The sequence below is a fragment of the Sebastes fasciatus genome, chromosome 23 (genome assembly GCF_043250625.1).
Source record: "Sebastes fasciatus isolate fSebFas1 chromosome 23, fSebFas1.pri, whole genome shotgun sequence".
Taxonomy (NCBI): domain Eukaryota; kingdom Metazoa; phylum Chordata; class Actinopteri; order Perciformes; family Sebastidae; genus Sebastes; species Sebastes fasciatus.
The window spans coordinates 1,742,802-1,770,573 of NC_133817.1; the positions used below are offsets into that span (position 1 = coordinate 1,742,802).

At 43.0% G+C, this 27,772-nt stretch overlaps 1 protein-coding gene across 1 annotated transcript; it reads left to right on the plus strand.

Moving 5' to 3' along the window:
• LOC141762209 (scavenger receptor cysteine-rich type 1 protein M160-like) lies at positions 1-27,772 on the plus strand. Its single transcript, XM_074626197.1, has 14 exons — positions 1-181; positions 13,509-13,541; positions 13,641-13,937; positions 15,630-15,944; positions 16,038-16,328; positions 18,071-18,385; positions 18,479-18,775; positions 20,468-20,782; positions 20,876-21,163; positions 22,900-23,214; positions 23,308-23,589; positions 24,598-24,927; positions 25,837-25,919; positions 26,043-27,772. Exons 1-14 carry the CDS (start codon positions 136-138, stop codon positions 26,145-26,147), a joined length of 3,312 nt encoding a protein of 1,103 aa, XP_074482298.1. The 5' UTR covers positions 1-135; the 3' UTR covers positions 26,148-27,772.

Here is a 27,772-nt window from a genome sequence, read left to right on the forward strand (position 1 = left end):
AGTTCCTCAGACACGCAGCTCAGAGGAGGATAAATATCATGTGTAAAACTAAAGAAGAGTAAATGATGAGTGAAGCTGCAGCTCTTCCAATGAGGACAGCACACACAGAGCAGAGAGACGGTCTACCTGGACATCATGGATCACCTGTTGGTGCTGCTGCTGCTGCTGCTGTGGAGCTCAGGTAGGACTCTGCTTTACACATCATGTGTTCTTATTCACACCTTTATATTGATCTTTAAATCAGTGAACCACCTGATCACACACACACCCTCATATTATACTATACTAGTAATACAACCTCATACTATACTAGCAGTACAACCTCATACTATACTAGCAGTACAACCTCATACTATACTAGCAGTACAACCTCATACTATACTAGCAGTACAACCTCATACTATACTAGTAATACAACCTCATACTATACTAGTAATACAACCTCATACTATACTAGCAGTACAACCTCATACTATACTAGTAATACAACCTCATACTATACTAGCAGTACAACCTCATACTATACTAGCAGTACAACCTCATACTATACTAGCAGTACAACCTCATACTATACTAGCAGTACAACCTCATACTATACTAGCAGTATGTATTAGTAAGATGTGATTTCCAATAATAAATATATTCATACATTTGCATAAAGCAGCATATTTGTCCACTCCCATGTTGGTAAGAGTATTAAATACTTGACAAATCTCCCTTTAAGGTTCATTTTGAACGGATAAAAAATGTGTGATTAGTTTGTGATTAATCATGATTAAATATTTAAATGCTTGACAGCCCTAATTTAAAGGAAAAAAAGGATTTGTGTGGCCCTACGCAGCTGCATATTCAGCGTATCGGGCGGGCCGACGCTGATCACCCCCACACACATCACATCACATCACATCACACACATCACATCACATCACATCACATCACATCACATCACATCACATCACATCACATCACATCACATCACATCACATCACATCACATCACATCACATCACATCACATCACATCACATCACATCAGATCACATCACATCACATCACATCACATCACATCACATCACATCACATCACATCACATCACATCACATCACATCACATCACATCACATCACATCACATCACATCACATCACATCACATCACCTACACACTCAAAGGAAGAAAAGACTAAAAGGGAACATGGATGCTGTAAAACCGTACACATTAAAGTTATAATTAGGGCTGTCAATCGATTAAAATAGTTCATCTGGATTAATCACAAATTAATCAAACATTTTTATATCCGTTCAAAGTGAACCTTAAAGGGAGATTTGTCAAGTATTTAATCCTCTTATCAACATGGGAGTGGACAAATTGTGCACATTTATTTATATATACATATGTATATATATGTATATATATACACTCACCGGCCACTTTATTAGGCACACCTGTTCAATTGCTTGTTAACACAAATAGCTAATCAGCCAATCACATGGCAGCAACTCAATGCATTACGTCATCTAGACGTGGTGAAGACGACTTGCTGAAGTTCAAACCGAGCATCAGAATGGGGAAGAAAGGGGATTTAAGTGACTTTGAACGTGGCATGGTTGTTGGTGCCAGACGGGCTGGTCTGAGTATTAAACTGCTGATCTACTGGGATTTTCACGCACAACCATCTCTAGGGTTTACAGAGAATGGTCCCAACAAGAGAACAGATCCAGTGAGCGGCAGTTGTGTGGACGGAAATGCCTTGTTGATGTCAGAGGTCAGAGGAGAATGGGCAGAGTGGTTGGAGATGATAGAAAGGCAACAGTAACTCAAATAACCACTCGTTACAACCAAGGTATGCAGAATACCATCTCTGAACGCACAACACGTCCAACCTTGAAGCAGATGAAGACCACCCGGTACTAGCAAGGTGTACCTAATAAAGTGGCCGGTGAGTGTATATATTATTGTAAATCAATTAACAACACAAAACAATGACAGATATTGTCCAGAATATTGTACTTATTTTCATTATGAAGTAGAAATGTATAAAGAAAAGAAAACAGAAATAAATAAGTTTGTGGAAATAAATAGGGAAGAAATTGCAAAGGGAAAATAAATAAATAAATACAATTTAATAATTTATAAATTAATTTATTAATTTAAAATAAATAGAAAATAAATAAATAAATTTAAATGTTAATGAAATGAATACATAAATACTACGGCTGTCAATCAATTAAAATAGTTAATCATGATTACTCACACATTTTTATATATCTGTGTTTTAAACTTGGGTCTCTTAAATATTCAGTCTTTATTTTATTTATCCTATTTCAACACTTAATGGTTCTTTTGTGTAAATTGTTTTAAGGTTGTATTATGATTGTTTTAACGTTTATGTGAAGCATAAAGTGCGCTATAAGTGTTCTATATGAATAAAATTCATTATTATTGTTATTATAACGGCGGCCTTATAAAATTATTTCTGGGGCCGGATCTGGCCCTGAAGCCAGTAGTCTGGGTTAAACTGTCACAGAGAGAACGGGAACGCGCTGCGTGCATTTTACTGACATTAAGCGTCATGATTTCTGGATTTCCTGTTAACTGATCGCTGATATTTTGATGCTTCCAAGTTGCCTGAAGTTTGTTTAAATCAACGGGTTTTTATCAACTGATAAGAGGTCACCTCAGCTGAACGATTAGACGTCACTGGAGAAGATGATCTGGCCTGATGTTTTTTACAGAGGTGTAGAACCGCTGGAAAGGGTGGACCCCACAAGGGAGGAAAACGTGTGTGTGTGTGTGTGTGTGTGTGTGTGTGTGTGTGTGTGTGTGTGTGTGTGTGTGTGTGTGTGTGTGTGTGTGTGTTGAATGCAATAAGAAAAGTGCTGATATAGAATATTAAAGGCAGAGTTCAACATTTGGCATCAGGACATGGTTAGCTTAGCTTAGCATAAAGAGTGGAAACAGGGGGAAACACCTAGCATGGCTCTGTCCAAAAAAACATTCATGGTTATTTAGTTTTAATCACACATTTTTATGTCTGTTCTAAATGAACCTTAAAGGGAGATTTGTCAGGTATTTAATACTCTTATCAACATGGGAGTGGACAAATATCCTGCTTTATGCAAATGTATGTATATATTTATTATTGCAAATCAATCAACACAAAACAATGACAGATATTATCCAGAATATTGTACTAATTTTCATAATGAATTAGAAATATATAAAGAAAAGAATACAGAAATATATAAGTTGGGGGAAATAAATAAGGAAGAAAATGCAAAGGGAAAATAAATAAATACAATTTAATAATGTATAAATTAATTTATTAATTTAAAATAAATAGAAAATAAATGCAAAGATAAATAAATACATTGAAATGTTAATAAAATGAATACATACATACTAGGGCTGTCAATCAATTAAAATAGTTAATCATGATTAATCACACATTTTTATATCCGTTCAAAATGAACCTTAAAGGGAGATTTGTCAGGTATTTAATACTCTTATCAACATGGGAGTGGACAAATATGCTGCTTTATGCAAATGTATGTATATATTTATTATTGTAAATCAATCAACACAAAACAATGACAGATATTATCCAGAATATTGTACTAATTTTCATAATGAAGTAGAAATGTATAAATCAAACCAAGTGTTTGATTCTATCTTTAGTCAGTTGTTATTGCTGTAGTCAGTGGAGCCGTATGTGTACTCAGTAATGATCTCTCTGGGCGGTGGGCTTCATGGTTAGTGACTGAGTCTGCCATAGATTCAGACTCATGACACATTGAGAGGAAACGATGCAGCACGTTATCAGTGATGCTGTTTGTAAGCTGCTCTGATTGATATCAGCCTCACTGTCTCCTGTTTACTCTCCTACAGCCGTATCTGAGCTGCATTCATTTACTGCTAATGCTAACACAACAATTCCTGCTGCTGCTGCTTCACATTAAAACACCTCAACTGGACAAACACAGTGGACTTTTATTGTGGAGCAGCAACAGGAAACCCAACGTATTCATCACTGAGGACCAAAACAGGAGAGACCATATATATATATATGTATATATGTATGTATATATACATATATACATATATATACATAGACATGTGTACATAGATATGTGTACATAGACATATACTGTGTATATAGACATGTATACATCGACATGTATATATAGACATAGATATATATATAGATATATATATAGACATGTATACTCAAACATATATATAAAAGACATATATATAGACATGCATACTTAGACATGTATACATAGATATATATACATTGACATGTATATATAGACATATATATATATATATATATATACACTCACCGGCCACTTTATTAGGTACAATGTGTACCTAATAAAGTGGCCGGTGCTAGTACCGGGTGGTCTTCATCTGCTTCAAGGTTTGACGTGTTGTGCGTTCAGAGATGGTATTCTGCATACCTTGGTTGTAACGAGTGGTTATTTGAGTTACTGTTGCCTTTCTATCATCTCCAACCACTCTGCCCATTCTCCTCTGACATCAACAAGGCATTTTCGTCCACACAACTGCCGCTCACTGGATCTGTTCTCTTGTTGGGACCATTCTCTGTAAACCCTAGAGATGGTTGTGCGTGAAAATCCCAGTAGATCAGCAGTTTAATACTCAGACCAGCCCGTCTGGCACCAACAACCATGCCACGTTCAAAGTCACTTAAATCCCCTTTCTTCCCCATTCTGATGCTCGGTTTGAACTTCAGCAAGTCGTCTTCACCACGTCTAGATGACGTAATGCATTGAGTTGCTGCCATGTGATTGGCTGATTAGCTATTTGTGTTAACAAGCAATTGAACAGGTGTGCCTAATAAAGTGGCCGGTGAGTGTATATATATATATATATATATATACATGTATACTCAGACATGTATATAATAGACATATATATAGACATATATATATAAAGACATGTATACATAGACATATATATATATATATATATACGTATATATATATATATACGTATATATAGAGACATATATACATAGACATGTATACAGACATACGTACATAGACGGGGTCCTAAAAATCAGGGAAAGGGCTCTAAATTCCCCAGCATTCACTAACAACAGTGCAACATTTATGCTGCAGAATGCTCGCTAAATTAACAATAAAGCACTCCTCATCCATGATATCATCATTGGCAGGAAAATCAACTTTCTCTGCCTAACTGAGACTTGGCAAAATCAGCAGGATTTCATGGCATTTAATCAAGCAACTCCCCCTGGATATGTCTACATACAGAAGCCTCGCTCCATGGGCCGAAAACTGGAGCTCTGGCCCTTTCCCCCGCGGAGTTATGATATTACAAAGTTTTTCCGAATTGTCTGCGCTCTCAGCGCAACCCTTCATCTGTCCACCAGATGGCAGGCTCTTTGGGTATTGCCATTGGACGGGGTTGTCCAAAGGCAATACCTTAATCACTCGGGTATTGCCATCGGACGACGCCCAAAATATGGCCTTAATTGGTTAAAGGTCAAGAAAGGTCAACGTGTCCACTGGCAATACATTAATATTGACATTTTCGGTGTTTATATTTCCAAAACCATTGATTTTTTCCTTTCCTGCAGGCGGAGCTTCCCGTGTGCCAAGTTTGAAGTAAATCAGAGAAATTTGATAAAATGGCTCAAAACACTCTGAGAGACAGAAATCCAATTCCAAGTCGCTACGATTGGCCGAGGTATTGCCATTGGACAAGGTCCACTCGGCATACCTGAAGCTCTGCAGTAAGGTATGGGAAGTGGACTTGATTTGTCCACTTCCCATACCATACTGCAGGGCCTCGGGTATGCCGAGTGGACAGAGGCCATATCTACAAAGTGCCTTGGGCAAGGAGGCTGAAAGCTACAGGGCTAGTTCCTGGAGGCCAAGGCACCAACATAGTCAAAGTCCAGCTCCCCAAACATAAAGATGTTAACAATATAGCCTCTGTCCAATTGGCTTACCGACTTGTTGAAATCGGTTGAGGAATGTAGACGTTATAGTGCTTTTTATCCAGAAAAACGGCAGCTCCCCCGTTCCCTAGTACAGGGTTACAGGCCAGTCTTGCCTGGTCCAATATGGTGCCCACGTTGACGTATCGCTGCAATGGGCTGAAGCGTCCAATGCAGCATCTATGTATATATTTCTATGGGAGATTTCATGACTCGCTGGGCGTGCCGACTCAGTATGCCCGCCCCTACTCTGCCTCTGTTTGGCTATACCCTTCCAGACGTTCCAGGCGTCTGCTAAACGCTAACATTAGCCTCGCTATAATGCTAACCAGCGCAATGAACTAGAAAGACTGAATATTGGCAGTTTTATGAAAATTGATGGTGAATCAAAGTGAATTTAATAATGAAATAGCATACGAAAATTGTAAAAAAAAACGTACCGTCGTTGGTTTGTAGTGGCCAAACGGCGGTACTACAACACCCGTGTCCGTCACGTGATGCAAATGGGACAATTTTTTGTATTTTTTTTCTATAAAACAACCTAGATATTGCTACTGATGGATAATACACATCAAGTCAAAGTTGTGACAAGCATTATTGTGTGATTAGTTGAAGAATCACACAAAATACCAGTTTTGCAGTGTTGTTTTGTGCACAATTTATTTGTGAAATTGGCAAGTTTCTGAGAAATAAAAAGGCAACTGGCCATAAATAACAAATTATTTATATAACATGCAGCATTTTAATTTTTTTTATAACTTCAACTTGTTATTCTTGAAGTCACTGAGAATTGAGAAATACTAAACACTTTTTAGTAAAATGTGTTTATTTGCAAGTTTAGCATGAATAAATGTTACCGTTTGCCTTTGTGTTTACATTCTTTGATATAACTTTTTTAAATAATAAATAATAATCTTATACACACTTTATTCTGCTTTCATGACATAATTTACCACACCGCCTTTATTAGTGCTCAGCGGACTGGAGTAGATCCTGAAATTAGCACCGCTATGTACTGAATCCACAATCGTGAAATACTGAAAGATTCACTTATTGTTCTGCGTACTGCCGACTAAATGAAGGATTAAGTTTGCAGACTGTAAACACTGAAGTATACTCAAGCAAAACGTGTCACATGACTGACGGCCGGGCCGGTCTCAAGGCACCCTGTCAGCGGCTCCGTCACACCTCCAAAACCGTTGCAAGACATTTCCAAACAGCCGTTATTTGGATAAACTGAACACATATTGGGAATCTAAGTTTACTTTCTCGCATTAGTACTGTAGCGCTCGCGGCTCCGTAGCACGGCTGGCTAGCTAGCTAAATGATGAGGACAAGGTGGCTGAAGTTTAACCGGAGAACCGGGTTTTATTACCCTATGATACAGGCTAACCCCGGGGTTGGAAGAGTGCCCAAAACAACAAAAGGGTGGTAGCCTAAACTAGCTAATCAGCTAAACTCCGTAACATACGTGGCGTGCTCCTGCTGCCTTTCTTCTTCTGCCCCTCCTCCTTCTCCCACACTCCTTTGCTCTCTCTGCGCCCTCCCCTCTTAATGAACCTGACCTATCCAGCTTAACTAGGGCAACATCTCCCCCCCATGAACTCCCCAAGTGTCTCTCTTATGTTAGTCCTGCAGGGTCGCTACATGGCCCCCCCCCCTCTAATTCCTCGTCCCCGAGGAAGAGCAAAGTCTTGAAAGCGACCTGGCAATCGCCGTTCCCTCTGCGACCTCCGGACTCCATGATCCCCCAGAGGAGCTCTGGGTGTGGCAGAGGCATTCCTTGGCACTACGGCACCAAGCGGTGTCACCACTTCTTCTTGAAGAACATCCTGCTGCTGCATGGGTGGGTCTCTCCGGCGGCGAGGTGGCCTGGCTTGCGCTCTGGTAGGTGTCCCTGGGAAGGCTGGCTGCTGGTCTCCCCGGTACGGTGCCATCCTGTCCCGGTGCAGTACCACTGTGCGTCCTCTGGGTGCCAGTTTGACACGATAGACAACCTGCCCCACTCTCTCGACCACGTAGCAGGGACCAATCCATGCACTGTCCAACTTGGGGCAGCGGCCCTTCACTCTCTTGGGTCCATACACCCAGGCAAGGTCCCCAGCCTGGAAGTCCTGACCTTTGACATGGGCGTCATAGCCGCGTTTTTGACGGACCCCGGCCTGTTGTAATTGATGCCGGGCAAAGCTGTGGGCCGTTTCCAATCGGCCCTGTAACTGGCTGGCATATTCTGGCCCAGCCATGGCGTCCGGTGCATCGGGCGGTCGACCATAGGCCAGCTCGGGTGGCGTTCTTAGCTCCCTGCCCAACATCAACAATGCAGGAGTACAGCCGGTGGATTCCTGGACTGCACTGCGGCATGCCATGAGGATGAGGGGTATCTGTAGGTCCCAATCACCCTGGTCTGGGGCAGTGGTGAGGGCCAGCTGGGCACTCAAGGTCCGCATGAACCGTTCCACTAATCCGTCGCTTTGTGGATGAAGCGGGGTGGTCCTTGTCTTCTGGATGCCGAGCTGGCTACACATCGCAGTGAACACCTGTGATTCAAAGTTCCGCCCTTGGTCCGAGTGGAGCAGTGAGGGCGTTCCAAAGCGGCTGAACATTCCTTGCACCAAGGCCTCAGCCACGGTCGTCGCCTCTTGGTCAGGAAGGGGGTAGGCTTCGGGCCACTTTGTAAAGTAGTCAATGGCGACGAGCACGTACCGGTTCCCTCTACTGGTACGGGGTAGTGGTCCCAACACATCGACTGCCACTCTGTCCATTGGTGCCCCTACACGATGCTGCTGTAAGGGTGCGCGAGACTGACCTTGGGGGCCTTTACGGGCAGTACAGGCATCGCAGCGGCGGCAGTAGTCCTCAACATCCCTCCTGCTCTGGCCCCAATAGAATGTCTGTCTCAGCCGTCTCAATGTCTTTGTCACTCCAAAGTGACCAACTCCAGGGGATCCATGATGCATCTAAAGAACTCCCTTGCAGAGATTTTTGGGTACAACCACTTGCCATCGTGGCTCTCCGGTGGCGGGCTCACGCCAGCACCTCTTCAGGACTCCTTCCTGCAGTTCCACTCCAGGCCATTGAGACCAGAGTCCTCTGACAGTGGCAGACTGGGCAACCACATCATCCCAGGGTGGCCGGATGTCTTTCTCCAGCCACGTTATGACCATTTCAAGATCAGGGTCCTCGAGCTGCAGTTCTCTCCACCCTCTCTCATTGTCGGGTAACAGAGCCCGACAGATCACCTTTCCAGTGTGTAGGTTTGCCGCTTCACGTTCTTCGGCCTGGTTGCAGTGGTGACAGCCCGGGGCACACGGTCGACGGGAGAGACTGTCTGCATTTGTGTGGCTTTCACCAGCTCTGTGCTGTATGGTGAACTGAAAGGCCTGGAGTTGTTCGATCCATCTGGCTACTTGCCCTTCCGGCTCTTTGAATGACATGAGCCACTTCAAGGCAGCGTGATCCGTACGGATGGTGAACGGAAGACCACAGAGGATGTGTTTGAAATGGTTCACTGCGTCAATCACCACTAACAGTTCTCTGCGAGTGACACAGTAGTTCTTCTCTGGCTTATCGAGGGTGCGGCTATGGTAAGCAACAACACGCTCGCCCTCCGGGGTCAGCTGCGAGAGTACAGCGCCAAGGCCCGTGTCGCTGGCATCTGTGTCAAGGATAAATGGCAGCTCTGGGTCGGGTGCAACCAGCACCGGGTCTTTACATAAGGCCTGCTTCAGCTGGTGGAAGGCCGCATCCTGATCTGGTCCCCACTTGTAGGGTGTGTCCTTGCGCAGTAAGTTGAACATGGGCGCAGCCACAGTAGAGAATCCAGCCACAAACCGCCTGTAGTAGGACGCTAATCCTAAGAAGGATCTCAGCCGGTGGACATCAGTGGGGGTAGGCCAGTCTCGGACAGCCGCCACCTTGTCAGGCTCTGTCATAATGCCAGCTCCACTGACTCTGTGACCCAGAAAGGAGACCTCCCGCTGCAGAAGGCGGCACTTCCCGGGATGAAGCTTCAGGCCCGCACACTTGATCCGCTCCAGTACCTCTCCTAGGCTCTCGAGTGCAGCATCAAAACTGGGCCCATGGACAAGGAGATCATCGAGGTAGACGAGGCAGCGCTCGGGGGGCACACCAACAAGGACCTTTTCCATCAGCCTCTCGAATGTTGCTGGCGCGTTGCACAGCCCGAACGGCATGGTGGTGAACTGCCACAGGCCACGTCCCATGGTAAAGGCGGTCTTGGCCTTGTCCTCTGGAGCCATGGCCACCTGCCAATATCCACTCCGGAGGTCCAACGACGAAAACCATGCTGAGCCAGCCACATAGTCCAGAGACTCGTCTATCCGCGGCAGTGGATAGGAGTCTTTCACTGTTTTGTCATTCAGGGGTCGGAAGTCGACACAAAACCTCAATTTCCCATCCTTCCTAGGGGCCATAACGACTGGTGACACCCACGGACTTTCTGATGGCTCGATAATGCCAGCATCCTTCATCTCTTGTAGCATCTGGTTCGCTGCAGCTTGGCGGGCATAGGGAAGTCGCCTAGGCCGCTGGCGGATTGGCTGTGCATCCCCAGTATTGATGGAGTGCTGTACCAAGTGTGTGCGACCCACATCGTTTGGGTTGGTGGAGAAACTGTGTCGATACTCATGAAGGAGGTTCCAGAGCCTATGCTGCTGCTCCGAGTGCAGACCCTCACGATTCTTCTCCCACAGGTCTTTGACAGTCGTAATGGCCACTGACTCTTTCTCAGACATGGGGGCCACAGTTGCGGCCTGTACGACTGCAGGTAAATGTGGCTTGGTGTGAACCGCTGTGTCTGTGGTTGTGAGGTTGTCTTCGGACAGTGGCAAAAGGCTTTCTGTGAAAGGGGCCTCCCACTGAGGAGGTTCAGGAGAACATGGTGGGTCCCATTCCATTCCGTCGTCCCCAACTACCTTCTCAGTCATTTCAGGAATGAGGGAATCGTTCAGAAAGGGGATGGACGTCCCGTCCGGGAACGTAATGGTCCGTTTGTTGAAGTCCGGTACTGCCTTTGCACTACGCAGAAAGTCTAGTCCAATTAAACAGTCCTCTTTAACTTCGGCGACCCAGACTGGCTGGCAGACTGAATAGGCCCCCAATTGTATCTGTGCTTCACACCTCCCCAGCATGGGAGCTTCTCCCCCGGTGACTGTAATTAGCGGAAGATTGGTGGCTTGGGGCTGAGTTCCAGTCGGCAGGAGATCAGGGTGAAGGAGAGTTGCAGTCGAGCCTGTGTCGAGCAGGGCGTGAGTCAACCGACCATTAACCAAGGCGGGTACTCGGCAGCCATCAGTGTTGGATGTGTTAGGGGGGAAAAGGGCGTGAGTGACAGGGAGGTGGAGCGCTTTTATCACCGGTTGAGTGTCATAACCTGTGGGGAGTGAAGGGTGGCTCGGGTCGCTCCCCTCTAAACCGAGCCTCGAGCGTTTCCCGGCGCCGATGCACCCAAGGCGGAATCAGGGACTGGACAAAAGCGCCGTGAGTGGCCTCCCTGGTTGCACCTCCAGCAGATTTGGCTCCGTCGATCTTCTGGTGACATTGGTGGGCGTCCTGGGCCCATCGGCACGGAGGTTGGTCCAGGAAGCTGAAAGGCTTGAGTCTTGGGGCGTGTCGACACCTGTCTGGGGTGAGGCTCGAAACCCTCTATGAGGATGTCTTCCACTGCCAGTGCTTTCTCTAGAGCTGCTTCCAGGGTCTGAGGGTCAGCCAGCCGGATCTGTTGCCGTAATGGGAGGGGTAGAAGGCCACGAATGAATGCCTCCTTGGTTAGCACCAAGCGTGTTGCATCATCAAAATCAGGGAATCCTCTTTGGGCGAGGTAGCGCAGCTCTGCCGCAAACACTCCCAGCTTTTCTCCAGGTGCCCGCACTCGTTCGTTGAACCTCTGCCGCATCACAACTGCGGGGGTGGTGTTCCCAAAGCGTCTCTCCAGGGCCCTAGATATAGCTTGTGGGTTCTCCAGGTCGGCCACAGTCACATCCAGCAGTACTTTCCTAGCCTCACCCTCTAATGCCGAGATTAAATGGACAGCTCTCTTTTCAGGGGACCAGCCATTGGCTGTTGCTAGAAGACAGAATTGAGCCCAGTACGTCTCCCATGAAGTGAGTCCATCATAGCGCCCAACGCTCAGGAGGCTGTCTCTGAGGGATGGGGCCGGGGCCATTTCTTTAACACTCATCAAGGCCGTAGTAAGCGCAGTAGTCAGAGCAGGTATCAGGTCAACTGGCTGGTTGACGGCAGCAGGCGAAGTAACTGAAGCCGAGGTAAGGGAGCTACACTTGCCAAGTCTCCCCACAGGGTGGGTATCCACAGTGGCGCCCTCACCGGGAGGTTGGGTAGTTTTTGAACCCGGAACGTCAACAGGAACATTAGCGTCACGGATGTTAGCAACAGTAGTATACTCATCCTTGGCTCTGACAGTTTTGGTACGGGCTTGGTTGGTGCCCACATATGCATTATTTGTGTTAGCCGGGTTAGCATGGCTCTCTGACTCGAGAGGACTAGTCACACGACTCTTTGGTTCTCCTCCCATCCTGGACATAAGGCTGCCTCTAGAATTATTCAGGAAATGTCCAAAAGCACGCTCCATTGCAGTGCTCATTCTCTGCATAAAGCCTTCCTCAATTGTAGCTGTAATGTCTTTCTCTAACTCTGGGATAGACTTTGGTTGGCCACCTCTTTTACCTTCGGGAGCCGTCAGAGTGGTGACGTCATCGCTTTCTGATTGGCCGATGCGCGGTCTGCATGCGGCTGCATTGTTTACATTTGCTCCTCCAGAGCATGGTCCGGGATTTGCGGCCAACTGGAACGGACTGTTTTCCATCACAGCAGGGACGTCAGTCAGCAGTGTAGCGAGGTGAGTGAGTTATCTTCACCACTTTTCTCCTTACAACCGGGCCATCATCTGTTGGCTCTCTCATTGGTGTTTCCGGGGCGTAGAAGTCCGACTTTTCCATCTGTTCAGCCATCCCGTTCCTCCGGCGGTAGCTAGCGGTGGTAGCCAGCTGTAGTGCGGGGAGTGGGGGCGGGGAATCCCCCTTCTGACACCACTGTAGCGCTCGCGGCTCCGTAGCACGGCTAGCTAGCTAAATGATGAGGACAAGGTGGCTGAAGTTTAACCGGAGAACCGGGTTTTATTACCCTATGATACAGGCTAACCCCGGGGTTGGAAGAGTGCCCAAAACAACAAAAGGCTGGTAGCATAAACTAGCTAATCAGCTAAACTCCGTAACATACGTGGCGTGCTCCTGCTGCCCCTCCCCTCTTAATGAACCTGACCTATCCAGCTTAACTAGGGCAACATCTCCCCCCCATGAACTCCCCAAGTGTCTCTCCTATGTTAGTCCTGCAGGGTCGCTACATGGCATATTAAAACTAAATAAAGTGACATATTAACAGCTTTTATCTCACATGACCGACGGCCGGTCTCAAGGCACCGCGCCAGCGGCTCCGTCACGTCTCCACAAATATACTTAAAACAATACATATTTGTGTTTCTACAGGACTCCAGGCTGAAGAAAATCACAACTCAACAGGTAAATACAAAAAGAGAAATAAAGAAATAAAGTCAAGTCTCAGTTTAATCTTTTCTTAAATTCACCTCTTTTACTGACGACTCTCTTGTTTCTGTTCAGAGCCTGATGATGTCAGGTTGGTGGGAGGAGACAGTCGCTGTGCAGGAACACTGGAGCTGAAACATCAGGGAGACTGGAGACCAGTGAGGGGCTATTACTCTGACTGGACCCTGAAGGATGCAGCTGCTGCCTGCAGAGACTTGGACTGTGGCTCTGCTGTTTCTGTAGAAGAGAGAGAGGAGTCCTCAGACAGATCTGTGTGGAGGATCTGGTCTGACTGTGTTCAGTCTGGATCTGCTCTGAGGGAGTGTGCAACATCAGGTTCCTCTAACTCCATCATGAATCTCACCTGCTCAGGTAAGCCCATCAGTGACATCATCTATGACATCATCTATGACAGTAATGTTTCCAGTATGTTCCTTCCTCCGTCACAGTGACAGTCGGTGGTTTCCATTGGACTGAACTGTAAAGTTATCCAGGACAATGACATCCTAAAGTGTAGAGAAGTGTATGGAGAGCTGTTTTAACATTTAATAAATCAGCTTGACTATCAAGAATTAACATTAGAGATATCTACAACTACATTCTGACTAGTCGTAATCACATTGTGACTAGTCAGAGTTCTTATTCCAGATATCTATAACCTCATTGTGACTAGTCAAAACTACATTTAGAGATATCTGTAATTCAGTTCTGACTATCCTAAATAACAGTTACAGATATCTCAAACCTCATTATGACTAGTCAGAATTAAATTGTAGATATCTGAAACTGGAGTTACGACTAGTCATAATTCAGTTGTGGATATCTGTAATGAGAAACCCCATACACATGAATGGTAAAAGTAGTTTTAATCGTACTAGTCTAAATGTAATTACAGATGTATAGAATTAGAGTTATGACTAGTCTAAATGTAATTACAGACATATATAATTAGAGTTATGACTAGTCTAAACAGCGTTGCAGATATCTCTGATGAATCTCCTGTCCAGCTATTAAATGTTGAAACAGTTTGCCATAGAAGTGGGCTTGTTTCTGAAAGCTTCAAACTCTCCACAGACTGCTGAGCTTCACCTGACAGGACACACCTGTCTGTCTGGAGGCCTTTCCCATTTCACAGTTCCTACATCCTCCATTCCTTTCCTCGCCTCCTCTCCTCACGTCTTAGTCCCGCCCACCAGAGATGTGAGCTGAGGAGGCGAGGAAGAGACGCGAGGAGAGAGGAGTTGAGGCAACAGGCTTTTAACAAAATGAGACCTCCTCTCCTCAGAGCCGTCATTTTAAAGCCACATCAATTAAATATGACATGTGGCCTCTTTGATACGTCACAGGTGTCTCTGTTCACATTTCTATTTCATCAATTTGTGTGTTATTTTAACTAAATTCTATATTCACCCAGCAGCAGCTCATTTTATATGAATGTTCCCTTTAAACCAGAAGGCTGGATTTATTCTATTACATCAGGGCTGTGTATTGGAAAGAATCTGGTGATACGATACGTATCATGATACAGGGGTTACCATTCAGTATATCACCATATATTGTAATTCTTTTTTAATTTAATTTTAGGAAAACTGTCTTAGTATAAAGAACACAACATCATATGCATAAAATCTGATTAAAAAAAGTTACTTTTAATGCAATTAGCATTTATCACAGTCCCTGTAACATCCAACATCATAGCACTACGTTGGCTAACACTTCATTTTACAGCTCCTCAACTTCCATGGTGATTAGGTGATAATAAGCAAGTAACCTATTTGATATTTCTTTGGAATTACTGCCAAATTACCCCAATATTTACCTCAAAATCTATCTACAACTACTTTATTATAAACATTATTTACTAATTATCTGCTCAAATATCATGTAAAGGTTAAAATAGGGCCCTGAGGCTTGAGAAGAGGCTGTGTGCTGCTAGATAATCGATGGCAGGGACCGCTCTGAACTCCTCCAGTTGGAATCACTGAATTGTTGTTAATGACATCTTTTTATTGAGTGTCTGGTGTCTTTTATCTCTCTCTATTTCATCTTCTATCATCTCTCCAGACTCTGTCAGGCTGGTGAATGGGACTAGTCTGTGCTCAGGCAGACTGGAGGTGAAGACTAACCCCTCTAACCAGTGGTGGTCCTCAGTGTGTGAAGCTGACTTTGACCAGCAGGATGCAGAGGTGGTCTGTAGGGAGCTTGGCTGTGGGGCTCCTTCAGTCCTCCAGGGGGCGCTCTATGGAGACGTGGAGGCTTCAATGTGGACCAAAGAGTTCCAGTGTGGAGGAACTGAGTCTGCTCTCCTGGACTGTAGAAGCTCAGGCTCAGAGAGAAACACCTGCTCACCTGGCAAAGCTGTTGGACTCACCTGCTCAGGTAGAAGAGGAGCTGCAGCTCTGATCTGGTTCATTTCTGTTCTAATGAAACTCACTTTATTCTTTTACTGACGACTCTCTTGTTTCTGTTCAGAGCCTGTCAGGTTGGTGGGAGGAGACAGTCGCTGTGCAGGAACACTGGAGCTGAAACATCAGGGAGACTGGAGACCAGTGAGGGGCCGTTACTCTAGCTGGACCCTGAAGAAAACAGCTGCTGCCTGCAGAGACTTGGACTGTGGCTCTGCTGTTTCTGTAGAAGAGAGAAAGGAGTCCTCAGAGAGATCTTTGTGGTGGATCTGGTCTGACTGTGTTCAGTCTGGATCTGCTCTGAGGGAGTGTGCAACATCATATTCCTCTAACTCCATCATGAATCTCACCTGCTCAGGTAAGCCCATCAGTGACATCGTCTATGACATCATCTATGACAGTAATGTCTCCAGTATGTTCCTTCCTCCGTCACAGTGACAGTCGGTGGTTTCCATTGGACTGAACTGTAAAGTTATCCAGGACAATGACATCCTAAAGTGTAGAGAAGTGTATGGAGAGCTGTTTTAACATTTAATAGCTCAGCTTAACTATCAAGAATTAACATTAGAGATATCTACAACTACATTCTGACTAGTCGTAACCTCATTGTGACTAGTCAGAGTTCTTATTCCAGATATCTATAACCTCATTGTGACTAGTCAGAGTTCTTATTCCAGATATATATAACCTCATTGTGACTAGTCAAAACTACATTTAGAGATATCTGTAATTCAGTTCTGACTATCCTAAATAACAGTTACAGATATCTCAAACCTCATTATGACCAGTCAGAATTAAATTGTAGATATCTGAAACTGGAGTTACGACTAGTCATAATTCAGTTGTGGATATCTGTAATGAGAAACCCCATACACATGAATGGTAAAAATAGTTTTGATCGTACTAGTCTAAATGTAATTACAGATATCTAGAATTAGAGTTATGACTAGTCTAAATGTAATTACAGATGTATAGAATTAGAGTTATGACTAGTCTAAACAGCGTTGCAGATATCTCTGATGAATCTTCTGTCCAGCTATTAAATGTTGAAACAGTTTGCCATAGAAGTGGGCTTGTTTCTGAAAGCTTCAAACTCTCCACAGACTGCTGAGCTTCACCTGACAGGACACACCTGTCTGTCTGGAGGCCTTTTCCATTTCACAGTTCCTACATCCTCCATTCCTTTCCTCGCCTCCTCTCCTCACGTCTTAGTCCCGCCCACCAGAGATGTGAGCTGAGGAGGCGAGGAAGAGACGCGAGGAGAGAGGAGTTGAGGCAACAGGCTTTTAACAAAATGAGCCCTCCTCTCCTCAGAGCCGTCATTTTAAAGCCACATCAATTAAATATGACATGTGGCCTCTTTGATACGTCACAGGTGTCTCTGTTCACATTTCTATTTCATCAATTTGTGTGTTATTTTAACTAAATTCTATATTCACCCACCAGCAGCTCATTTTATATGAATGTTCCCTTTAAACCAGAAGGCTGGATTTATTCTATTACATCAGGGCTGTGTATTGGAAAGAATCTGGTGATACGATGCGTATCATGATACAGGGGTTACCATTCAGTATATCACCATATATTGTAATTCTTTTAATTTAATTTTAGGAAAACTGTCATAGTATAAAGAACACAACATCATATGCATAAAATCTGAATAAAAAAAGTTATTTTTTTATGCAATTAACATTTATCACAGTCCCTGTAACATCCAACATCATAGCACTACGTTGGCTAACACTTCATTTTACAGCTCCGCAACTCTCATGGTGATTAGGTGATAATTAGCAAATAAGCAAATAACCTATTTGATATTTCTTTGGAATTACTGCCAAATTACCCCAATATTTACCTCAAAATCTATCTAAGACTACTTTATTATAAACATTATTTACTAATTATCTGCTCAAATATCATGTAAAGGTTAAAATAGGGCCCTGAGGCTTGAGAAGAGGCTGTGTGCTGCTAGATAATCGATGGCAGGGACCGCTCTGAACTCCTCCAGTTGGAATCACTGAATTGTTGTTAATGACATCTTTTTATTGAGTGTCTGGTGTCTTTTATCTCTCTCTATTTCATCTTCTATCATCTCTCCAGACTCTGTCAGGCTGGTGAATGGGACTAGTCTGTGCTCAGGCAGACTGGAGGTGAAGACTAACCCCTCTAACCAGTGGTGGTCCTCAGTGTGTGAAGCTGACTTTGACCAGCAGGATGCAGAGGTGGTCTGTAGGGAGCTTGGCTGTGGGGCTCCTTCAGTCCTCCAGGGGGCGCTCTATGGAGACGTGGAGGCTTCAATGTGGACCAAAGAGTTCCAGTGTGGAGGAACTGAGTCTGCTCTCCTGGACTGTAGAAGCTCAGGCTCAGAGAGAAACACCTGCTCACCTGGCAAAGCTGTTGGACTCACCTGCTCAGGTAGAAGAGGAGCTGCAGCTCTGATCTGGTTCATTTCTGTTCTAATGAAACTCACTTTATTCTTTTACTGACGACTCTCTTGTTTCTGTTCAGAGCCTGATGATGTCAGGTTGGTGGGAGGAGACAGTCGCTGTGCAGGAACACTGGAGCTGAAACATCAGGGAGACTGGAGATCAGTGAGTGACCGTGACTCTGTCTGGACCCTGAAGGCAGCAGCAGCTGCCTGCAGAGACTTGGACTGTGGCTCTGCTGTTTCTGTAGAACAGAGAGAGGAGTCCTCATGGAGATCTGTGTTGTGGATCATGCCTGACTGTGTTCAGTCTGGATCTGCTCTGAGGGAGTGTGCAACATCAGGTTCCTCTAACTCCATCATGAATCTCACCTGCTCAGGTAAGCCCATCAGTGACATCATCTATGACATCATCTATGACAGTAATGTTTCCAGTATGTTCCTTCCTCCGTCACAGTGACAGTCGGTGGTTTCCATTGGACTGAACTGTAAAGTTATCCAGGACAATGACATCCTAAAGTGTAGAGAAGTGTATGGAGAGCTGTTTTAACATTTAATAGCTCAGCTTGACTATCAAGAATTAACATTAGAGATATCTACAACTACATTCTGACTAGTCGTAATCACATTGTGACTAGTCAGAGTTCTTATTCCAGATATATATAACCTCATTGTGACTAGTCAAAACTACATTTAGAGATATCTGTAATTCAGTTCTGACTATCCTAAATAACAGTTACAGATATCTCAAACCTCATTATGACCAGTCAGAATTAAATTGTAGATATCTGTAATGAGAAACCCCATACACATGAATGGTAAAAGTAGTTTTGATCGTACTAGTCTAAATGTAATTACAGATATCTAGAATTAGAGTTATGACTAGTCTAAATGTAATTACAGACATATAGAATTAGAGTTACGACTAGTCTAAATGTAATTACAGATGTATAGAATTAGAGTTATGACTAGTCTAAACAGCGTTGCAGATATCTCTGATGAATCTCCTGTCCAGCTATTAAATGTTGAAACAGTTTGCCATAGAAGTGGGCTTGTTTCTGAAAGCTTCAAACTCTCCACAGACTGCTGAGCTTCACCTGACAGGACACACCTGTCTGTCTGGAGGCCTTTTCCATTTCACAGTTCCTACATCCTCCATTCCTTTCCTCGCCTCCTCTCCTCACGTCTTAGTCACGCCCACCAGAGATGTGAGCTGAGGAGGCGAGGAAGAGACGCGAGGAGAGAGGAGTTGAGGCAACAGGCTTTTAACAAAATGAGACCTCCTCTCCTCAGAGCCGTCATTTTAAAGCCACATCAATTAAATATGACATGTGGCCTCTTTGATACGTCACAGGTGTCTCTGTTCACATTTCTATTTCATCAATTTGTGTGTTATTTTAACTAAATTCTATATTCACCCACCAGCAGCTCATTTTATATGAATGTTCCCTTTAAACCAGAAGGCTGGATTTATTCTATTACATCAGGGCTGTGTATTGGAAAGAATCTGGTGATACGATGCGTATCATGATACAGGGGTTATCATTCAGTATATCACCATATATTGTAATTCTTTTTTAATTTAATTTTAGGAAAACTGTCATAGTATAAAGAACACAACATCATATGCATAAAATCTGATTAAAAAAAGTTACTTTTAATGCAATTAACATTTATCACAGTCCCTGTAACATCCAACATCATAGCACTACGTTGGCTAACACTTCATTTTACAGCTCCTCAACGTCCATGGTGATTAGGTGATAATAAGCAAGTAACCTATTTGATATTTCTTTGGAATTACTGCCAAATTACCCCAATATTTACCTCAAAATCTATCTAAGACTACTTTATTATAAACATTATTTAGTAATTATCTGCTCAAATATCATGTAAAGGTTAAAATAGGGCCCTGAGGCTTGAGAAGAGGCTGTGTGCTGCTAGATAATCGATGGCAGGGACCGCTCTGAACTCCTCCAGTTGGAATCACTGAATTGTTGTTAATGACATCTTTTTATTGAGTGTCTGGTGTCTTTTATCTCTCTCTATTTCATCTTCTATCATCTCTCCAGACTCTGTCAGGGTGGTGAATGGGACTAGACTGTGCTCAGGCAGACTGGAGGTGAAGACTAACCCCTCTAACCAGTGGTGGTCCTCAGTGTGTGAAGCTGACTTTGACCAGCAGGATGCAGAGGTGGTCTGTAGGGAGCTTGGCTGTGGGGCTCCTTCAGTCCTCCAGGGGGCGCTCTATGGAGACGTGGAGGCTTCAATGTGGACCAAAGAGTTCCAGTGTGGAGGAACTGAGTCTGCTCTCCTGGACTGTAGAAGCTCAGGCTCAGATAGAAACACCTGCTCACCTGGCAAAGCTGTTGGACTCACCTGCTCAGGTAGAAGAGGAGCTGCAGCTCTGATCTGGTTCATTTCTGTTCTAATGAAACTCACTTTATTCTTTTACTGACGACTCTCTTGTTTCTGTTCAGAGCCTGTCAGGTTGGTGGGAGGAGACAGTCGCTGTGCAGGAACACTGGAGCTGAAACAAGGAGACTGGAGACCAGTGGAGGGCTATTACTCTGACTGGACCCTGAAGGATGCAGCTGCTGCCTGCAGAGACTTGGACTGTGGCTCTGCTGTTTCTGTAGAAGAGAGAGAGGAGTCCTCAGAGAGATCTGTGTGGAGGATCTGGTCTGACTGTGTTCAGTCTGGATCTGCTCTGAGGGAGTGTGCAACATCAGGTTCCTCTAACTCCATCATGAATCTCACCTGCTCAGGTAAGCCCATCAGTGACATCATCTATGACATCATCTATGACAGTAATGTTTCCAGTATGTTCCTTCCTCCGTCACAGTGACAGTCGGTGGTTTCCATTGGACTGAACTGTAAAGTTATCCAGGACAATGACATCCTAAAGTGTAGAGAAGTGTATGGAGAGCTGTTTTAACATTTAATAGCTCAGCTTAACTATCAAGAATCAACATTAGAGATATCTACAACTACATTCTGACTAGTCGTAATCACATTGTGACTAGTCAGAGTTCTTATTCCAGATGTCTATAACCTCATTGTGACTAGTCAAAACTACATTTAGAGATATCTGTAATTCAGTTCTGACTATCCTCAATAACAGTTACAGATATCTCAAACCTCATTATGACCAGTCAGAATTAAATTGTAGATATCTGAAACTGGAGTTACGACTAGTCATAATTCAGTTGTGGATATCCGTAATGAGAAACCCCATACACATGAATGGTAAAAGTAGTTTTGATTGTACTAGTCTAAATGTAATTACAGATATCTAGAATTAGAGTTATGATTAGTCTAAATGTAATTACAGACATATAGAATTAGAGTTACGACTAGTCTAAATGTAATTACAGACATATAGAATTAGAGTTATGACTAGTCTAAACAGCGCTGCAGATATCTCTGATGAATCTCCTGTCCAGCTATTAAATGTTTAAACAGTTTGCCATAGAAGTGGGCTTGTTTCTGAAAGCTTCAAACTCTCCACAGACTGCTGAGCTTCACCTGACAGGACACACCTGTCTGTCTGGTGGCCTTTTCCATTTCACAGTTCCTACATCCTCCATTCCTTTCCTCGCCTCCTCTCCTCACGTCTTAGTCCCGCCCACCAGAGATGTGAGCTGAGGAGGCGAGGAAGAGACGCGAGGAGAGAGGAGTTGAGGCAACAGGCTTTTAACAGAATGAGCCCTCCTCTCCTCGGAGCCGTCATTTTAAAGCCACATCAATTAAATATGACATGTGGCCTCTTTGATACGTCACAGGTGTCTCTGTTCACATTTCTATTTCATCAATTTGTGTGTTATTTTAACTAAATTCTATATTCACCCACCAGCAGCTCATTTTATATGAATGTTCCCTTTAAACCAGAAGGCTGGATTTATTCTATTACATCAGGGCTGTGTATTGGAAAGAATCTGGTGATATGATGCGTATCATGATACAGGGGTTACCATTCAGTATATCACCATATATTGTAATTCTTTTTTAATTTAATTTTAGGAAAACTGTCATAGTATAAAGAACACAACATCATATGCATAAAATCTGAGTAAAAAAAGTTACTTTTAATGCAATTAACATTTATCACAGTCCCTGTAACATCCAACATCATAGCACTACGTTGGCTAACACTTCATTTTACAGCTCCTCAACTCTCATGGTGATTAGGTGATAATAAGCAAGTAACCTATTTGATATTTCTTTGGAATTACTGCCAAATTACCCCAATATTTACCTCAAAATCTATCTAAGACTACTTTATTATAAACATTATTTACTAATTATCTGCTCAAATATCATGTAAAGGTTAAAATAGGGCCCTGAGGCTTGAGAAGAGGCTGTGTGCTGCTAGATAATCGATGGCAGGGACCGCTCTGAACTCCTCCAGTTGGAATCACTGAATTGTTGTTTCATGACATCTTTTTATTGAGTGTCTGGTGTCTTTTATCTCTCTCTATTTCATCTTCTATCATCTCTCCAGACTCTGTCAGGCTGGTGAATGGGACTAGTCTGTGCTCAGGCAGACTGGAGGTGAAGACTAACCCCTCTAACCAGTGGTGGTCCTCAGTGTGTGAAGCTGACTTTGACCAGCAGGATGCAGAGGTGGTCTGTAGGGAGCTTGGCTGTGGGGCTCCTTCAGTCCTCCAGGGGGCGCTCTATGGAGACGTGGAGGCTTCAATGTGGACCAAAGAGTTCCAGTGTGGAGGAACTGAGTCTGCTCTCCTGGACTGTAGAAGCTCAGGCTCAGAGAGAAACACCTGCTCACCTGGCAAAGCTGTTGGACTCACCTGCTCAGGTAGAAGAGGAGCTGCAGCTCTGATCTGGTTCATTTCTGTTCTAATGAAACTCACTTTATTCTTTTACTGACGACTCTCTTGTTTCTGTTCAGAGCCTGTCAGGTTGGTGGGAGGAGACAGTCGCTGTGCAGGAACACTGGAGCTGAAACAGGGAGACTGGAGACCAGTGAGTGACTCTGAGTGGACCCTGAAGGAAGCAGCAGCTGCCTGCAGAGACTTGGACTGTGGCTCTGCTGTTTCTGTAGAACAGAGAGAGGAGTCCTCAGACAGATCTGTGTGGGAGATCAGGTCTGACTGTGTTCAGTCTGGATCTGCTCTGAGGGAGTGTGCAACATCAGGTTCCTCTAACTCCATCATGAATCTCACCTGCTCAGGTAAGCCCATCAGTGACATCATCTATGACATCATCTATGACAGTAATGTTTCCAGTATGTTCCTTCCTCCGTCACAGTGACAGTCGGTGGTTTCCATTGGACTGAACTGTAAAGTTATCCAGGACAATGACATCCTAAAGTGTAGAGAAGTGTATGGAGAGCTGTTTTAACATTTAATAGCTCAGCTTAACTATCAAGAATTAACATTAGAGATATCTACAACTACATTCTGACTAGTCGTAATCACATTGTGACTAGTCAGAGTTCTTATTCCAGATATCTATAACCTCATTGTGACTAGTCAAAACGACATTTAGAGATATCTGTAATTCAGTTCTGACTATCCTAAATAACAGTTACAGATATCTCAAACCTCATTATGACCAGTCAGAATTAAATTGTAGATATCTGAAACTGGAGTTACGACTAGTCATAATTCAGTTGTGGATATCTGTAATGAGAAACCCCATACACATGAATGGTAAAAGTAGTTTTGATCGTACTAGTCTAAATGTAATTACAGACATATAGAATTAGAGTTATGACTAGTCTAAATGTAATTACAGATGTATAGAATTAGAGTTATGACTAGTCTAAACAGCGTTGCAGATGTCTATAACTACATTCTGACTAGTCAGTTCTTATTCCAGTAATCTATAACCTCCAAATGAGTTCAAATGATAGTTAGAGATATCTGTAATTCAGTTCTGACTATCCTAAATAACAGTTACAGATAAACGTTTAAACGTAAACGGCGGTGCATTGAACACTCTGTTGTGCTACGCGAATGCACTGCCTTTATAATACGGCGGGGTTCGTGCACGTCGCGGCTGATTGGGTAACACCTCTGACACACCCACCAAATGAGAGGAAACGCACCTCAAAGCCTGTTGTGCACCATTTCCAGGAAACACGCCGTTCAACCCAGAAACCGTAGCAAACCAGTGCACGCTGTTTTCAGACTGAACGTGCTCCGGCTCTCAGCCAATCATCTCTTTGTGTTTACAGACCTGCTGCTTCAGCCCAACATCTCTGGGTCCTCCTCCGTGGACCGGGTCTCCGAGGCCCAGCAGCAGGGGTTTCACGTGCTCAGGGGCTCCACCTTCACCATCAGCTGCTCCGTCCAGCCACAGTACCCAGGAGGCTCCTTCCATCTCACCTTCACCTCCTCCACCTCAGCACTCAACTACACCCAGCCAGCTGCCAATCACTCCGCCCACTTCCTGTTTCCTGCTGCAGAGCCCGCCCACCAAGGAAGCTACAGATGTGTTTATCACGTCTATGTTTTTTCTCACGACTTCTTCTCTGAGAGCCGTCTGATCTCTCTCACCGTCGCAGGTAAGCTGACTGTTTACATGCAGGTTTGGAAAATGTGGAAATGATCAGCTGACAACAGAGAAGCTTTCATTCTGTAATCAAGGATTGGGCTTATTTTAATAATTAAGGACTTTTCTTATTTCATAAGAAGTTTACTTAATTTTGTATTTTAATATTTTCTTTTTTCATAAGAATTTAACTTAATTTTGTAATTAAGGAATTTACATAATTTTGTCATTATGAATTTTGCTTATTTTTTATAATTAAGGATTTTACTTAATTTGTAATGAAGGAATTTTTTTTATTTCATTATAATTTTCCTATCTTTGTATTTAAGAAGTTTGATGAATTTTGTCGGAGCCTTCAGAGATCATAGCGATTAAAACATGAATAAAAGTTAGAGGTTTATTCTACGTGGAGATGACGTCACTTTAGGACGTCTGCTCACAACCGATTACAGAGAGAGATGTAGTACTAGTAGTACTTCATTTAAGTAGTACTAGTAGTACTTCATCAAAGTACTTTAAGGGTTATGACATGTTCAGTCATAATAAGTCTGTGCATGTTGTTGTTTGTGGAATGACACTGTGACTGCTGTCATTGTGTTCCACATGTCATATAGTAACCACACTTGTACAAAGTGGATGAATGTCAACAGCAAACAGTCTGCTGGAGGACGGAGCATGTTTGGTTGTAAACATATCAAAGTCTCACTAAAGTCACGTCAGTTGTATTTCTACAGATTAATCTCAGAGGACTTTCTAATCTGTCCAACAAAGAACAGTCTCCGTCCTCAGAGCCTGGATTCACATAAAGAGGATTGAAGAAGTGCTTTTAGATTTCAGGTCACTACAGTTTGTGTTTAATGGGAGCTGTTGGACTCATGATGTCATGTGATGTGATGTGATGACTGTCCATGTGTTTGATCAGATCTAAGGCCTTTCATCATCAGAGCGATCGTCCTGCCGCTGATTCTGCTGTTGGCGAACATTGGCCTTTACTTCTACTATAAGGTACTGACACACGTCTGTTGTTCAGACCGCTGACTGACATGAAGCACTCAGTCTGTGTTTATTGAAGTGAAGAGAGAGGAGTGATGCAGGAAGTCACATCTGTGTGCTGTCATGTGTCTCCAGGGCAAGAGGGGGCAGAGGCCGAGCAGACGGGAGAAGGCTGAGCCGGATTATTATAACCTGGGTGTTCCTGCAGCTGAAGAGGAAGGAGCTCAGGGAGCAGAGTAGCACCTCCAAGGAGCTCATCTCACATCCAGATGGATTTATAACACACAACCCAGCAGCAGCTCATTTTAGACGCATGTTCCCTTTAAACAAGAAGGCTGCTTCTATTCTATTACATCATATACTATCATTTGTTTCACTCTCAACATGAAAACCAACAATGTGTTAGTCTCTTGTAGCCCATTGGTTCCTCCTGAAGATGTAAATCTCTAAAAACACCTCACAAACATAAAGTGTCATTGAAAACTAGACTTGAAAGCAGGAATACCGGAGTCCGACCCAGGCCGATCGGGAACAATGCTTTATATTAAATTAAGATAAATGTAGAACATTGATATATATCCTCTAAAGTCTGTATTACCTGTCAAATCTGAAGACAATTGAAGAATGAAATCCTGAGATCAGAGTAAAAACATGTCACAGAGCCACCGACTGTTGGATCTGTAGATCTGGAGCACATCCAGGGTTGGTGAAGCACATCTGCTGCCACGTTGACAATCTGTTGGTGTTTGTGATTCAACAATATCTATAATGAATGAATGAATCAAAGTCATGTAGCCAGCAAACAAAGTAGAGGATTAAAAACCAGAGGCTGTTTTCACATCAGTTTCATCTGGTTAGTGACACATGAACTTTATGAGCTCACTTTAGCGCTCCCTTGTGGTTCACATGGCTCATTTATTGTTGTGAGCAGGACCACATTTAGCTTATAAAATAACCATAATAATACCATTGGGAGCAAAAATATAAGAGTATTAACATCTTATAGTGTGATGAAGGAATTTTAGTATTTCATTAGAATTTAGCTTAATTTTGTACATAAGGAACATTTGTAATTGAAGATTTTACTTTTTGCTTATTTCATAAGAATTTCACTTAATGTTGTAATAAAGGATTTGATGATTTTTATTATTAAGTAATTTACTTATTTTTTTAAGAATTTTACTTAATTGTTTTAATTAAGGAATTTTCTTATTACATAAGTATTTTACTTAATTTTATTTCAGTAGAATTTGGCTAAATTCTGTAAATAAGGTGTTTACTTAATTTTGCACTTAAAGAATGTGCTTAATTTCTATGAATTTTACTTTTGTATTTAAGGAATTTACCAAATTTTGTACTTTGGGAATTTTGTTGATGTTGTACTTAACAAATTTACACAAATTTCTAATTGAGGATTTTACTTTTATTACTTTTTTTCAAATGAAGGATTTTGCTAATTTCATAAGAATTTCACTTAATGCTGTAATATAGGATTTGATCTTTTTTATAATTAAGTAATTTACTTATTTTTTAAGAATTTTACTTAATTTCTTTAATTAAGGATTTTTTTATTATATAAGAATTTTACTTTATTTTATTTCAGTAGAATTTGGCTAATTTTTGTACATAAGGAGTTTACTTAATTTCGCACTTAAAGAATGTGCTTAATTTCTATGAATTTTACTTTTGCATTTAAGGAATTTATTGAATTTTGTACTCTAGGAATTGTCTTGATATTGTACTTAACAAATTTACGCAAATTTATAATTGAGGATTTTACTTTTACTACTTTATTTCTAATGAAGGATTTTACTCATTTCATAAGAATTTCACTTAATGTTGTAATAAAGGATTTTGCAAATTTT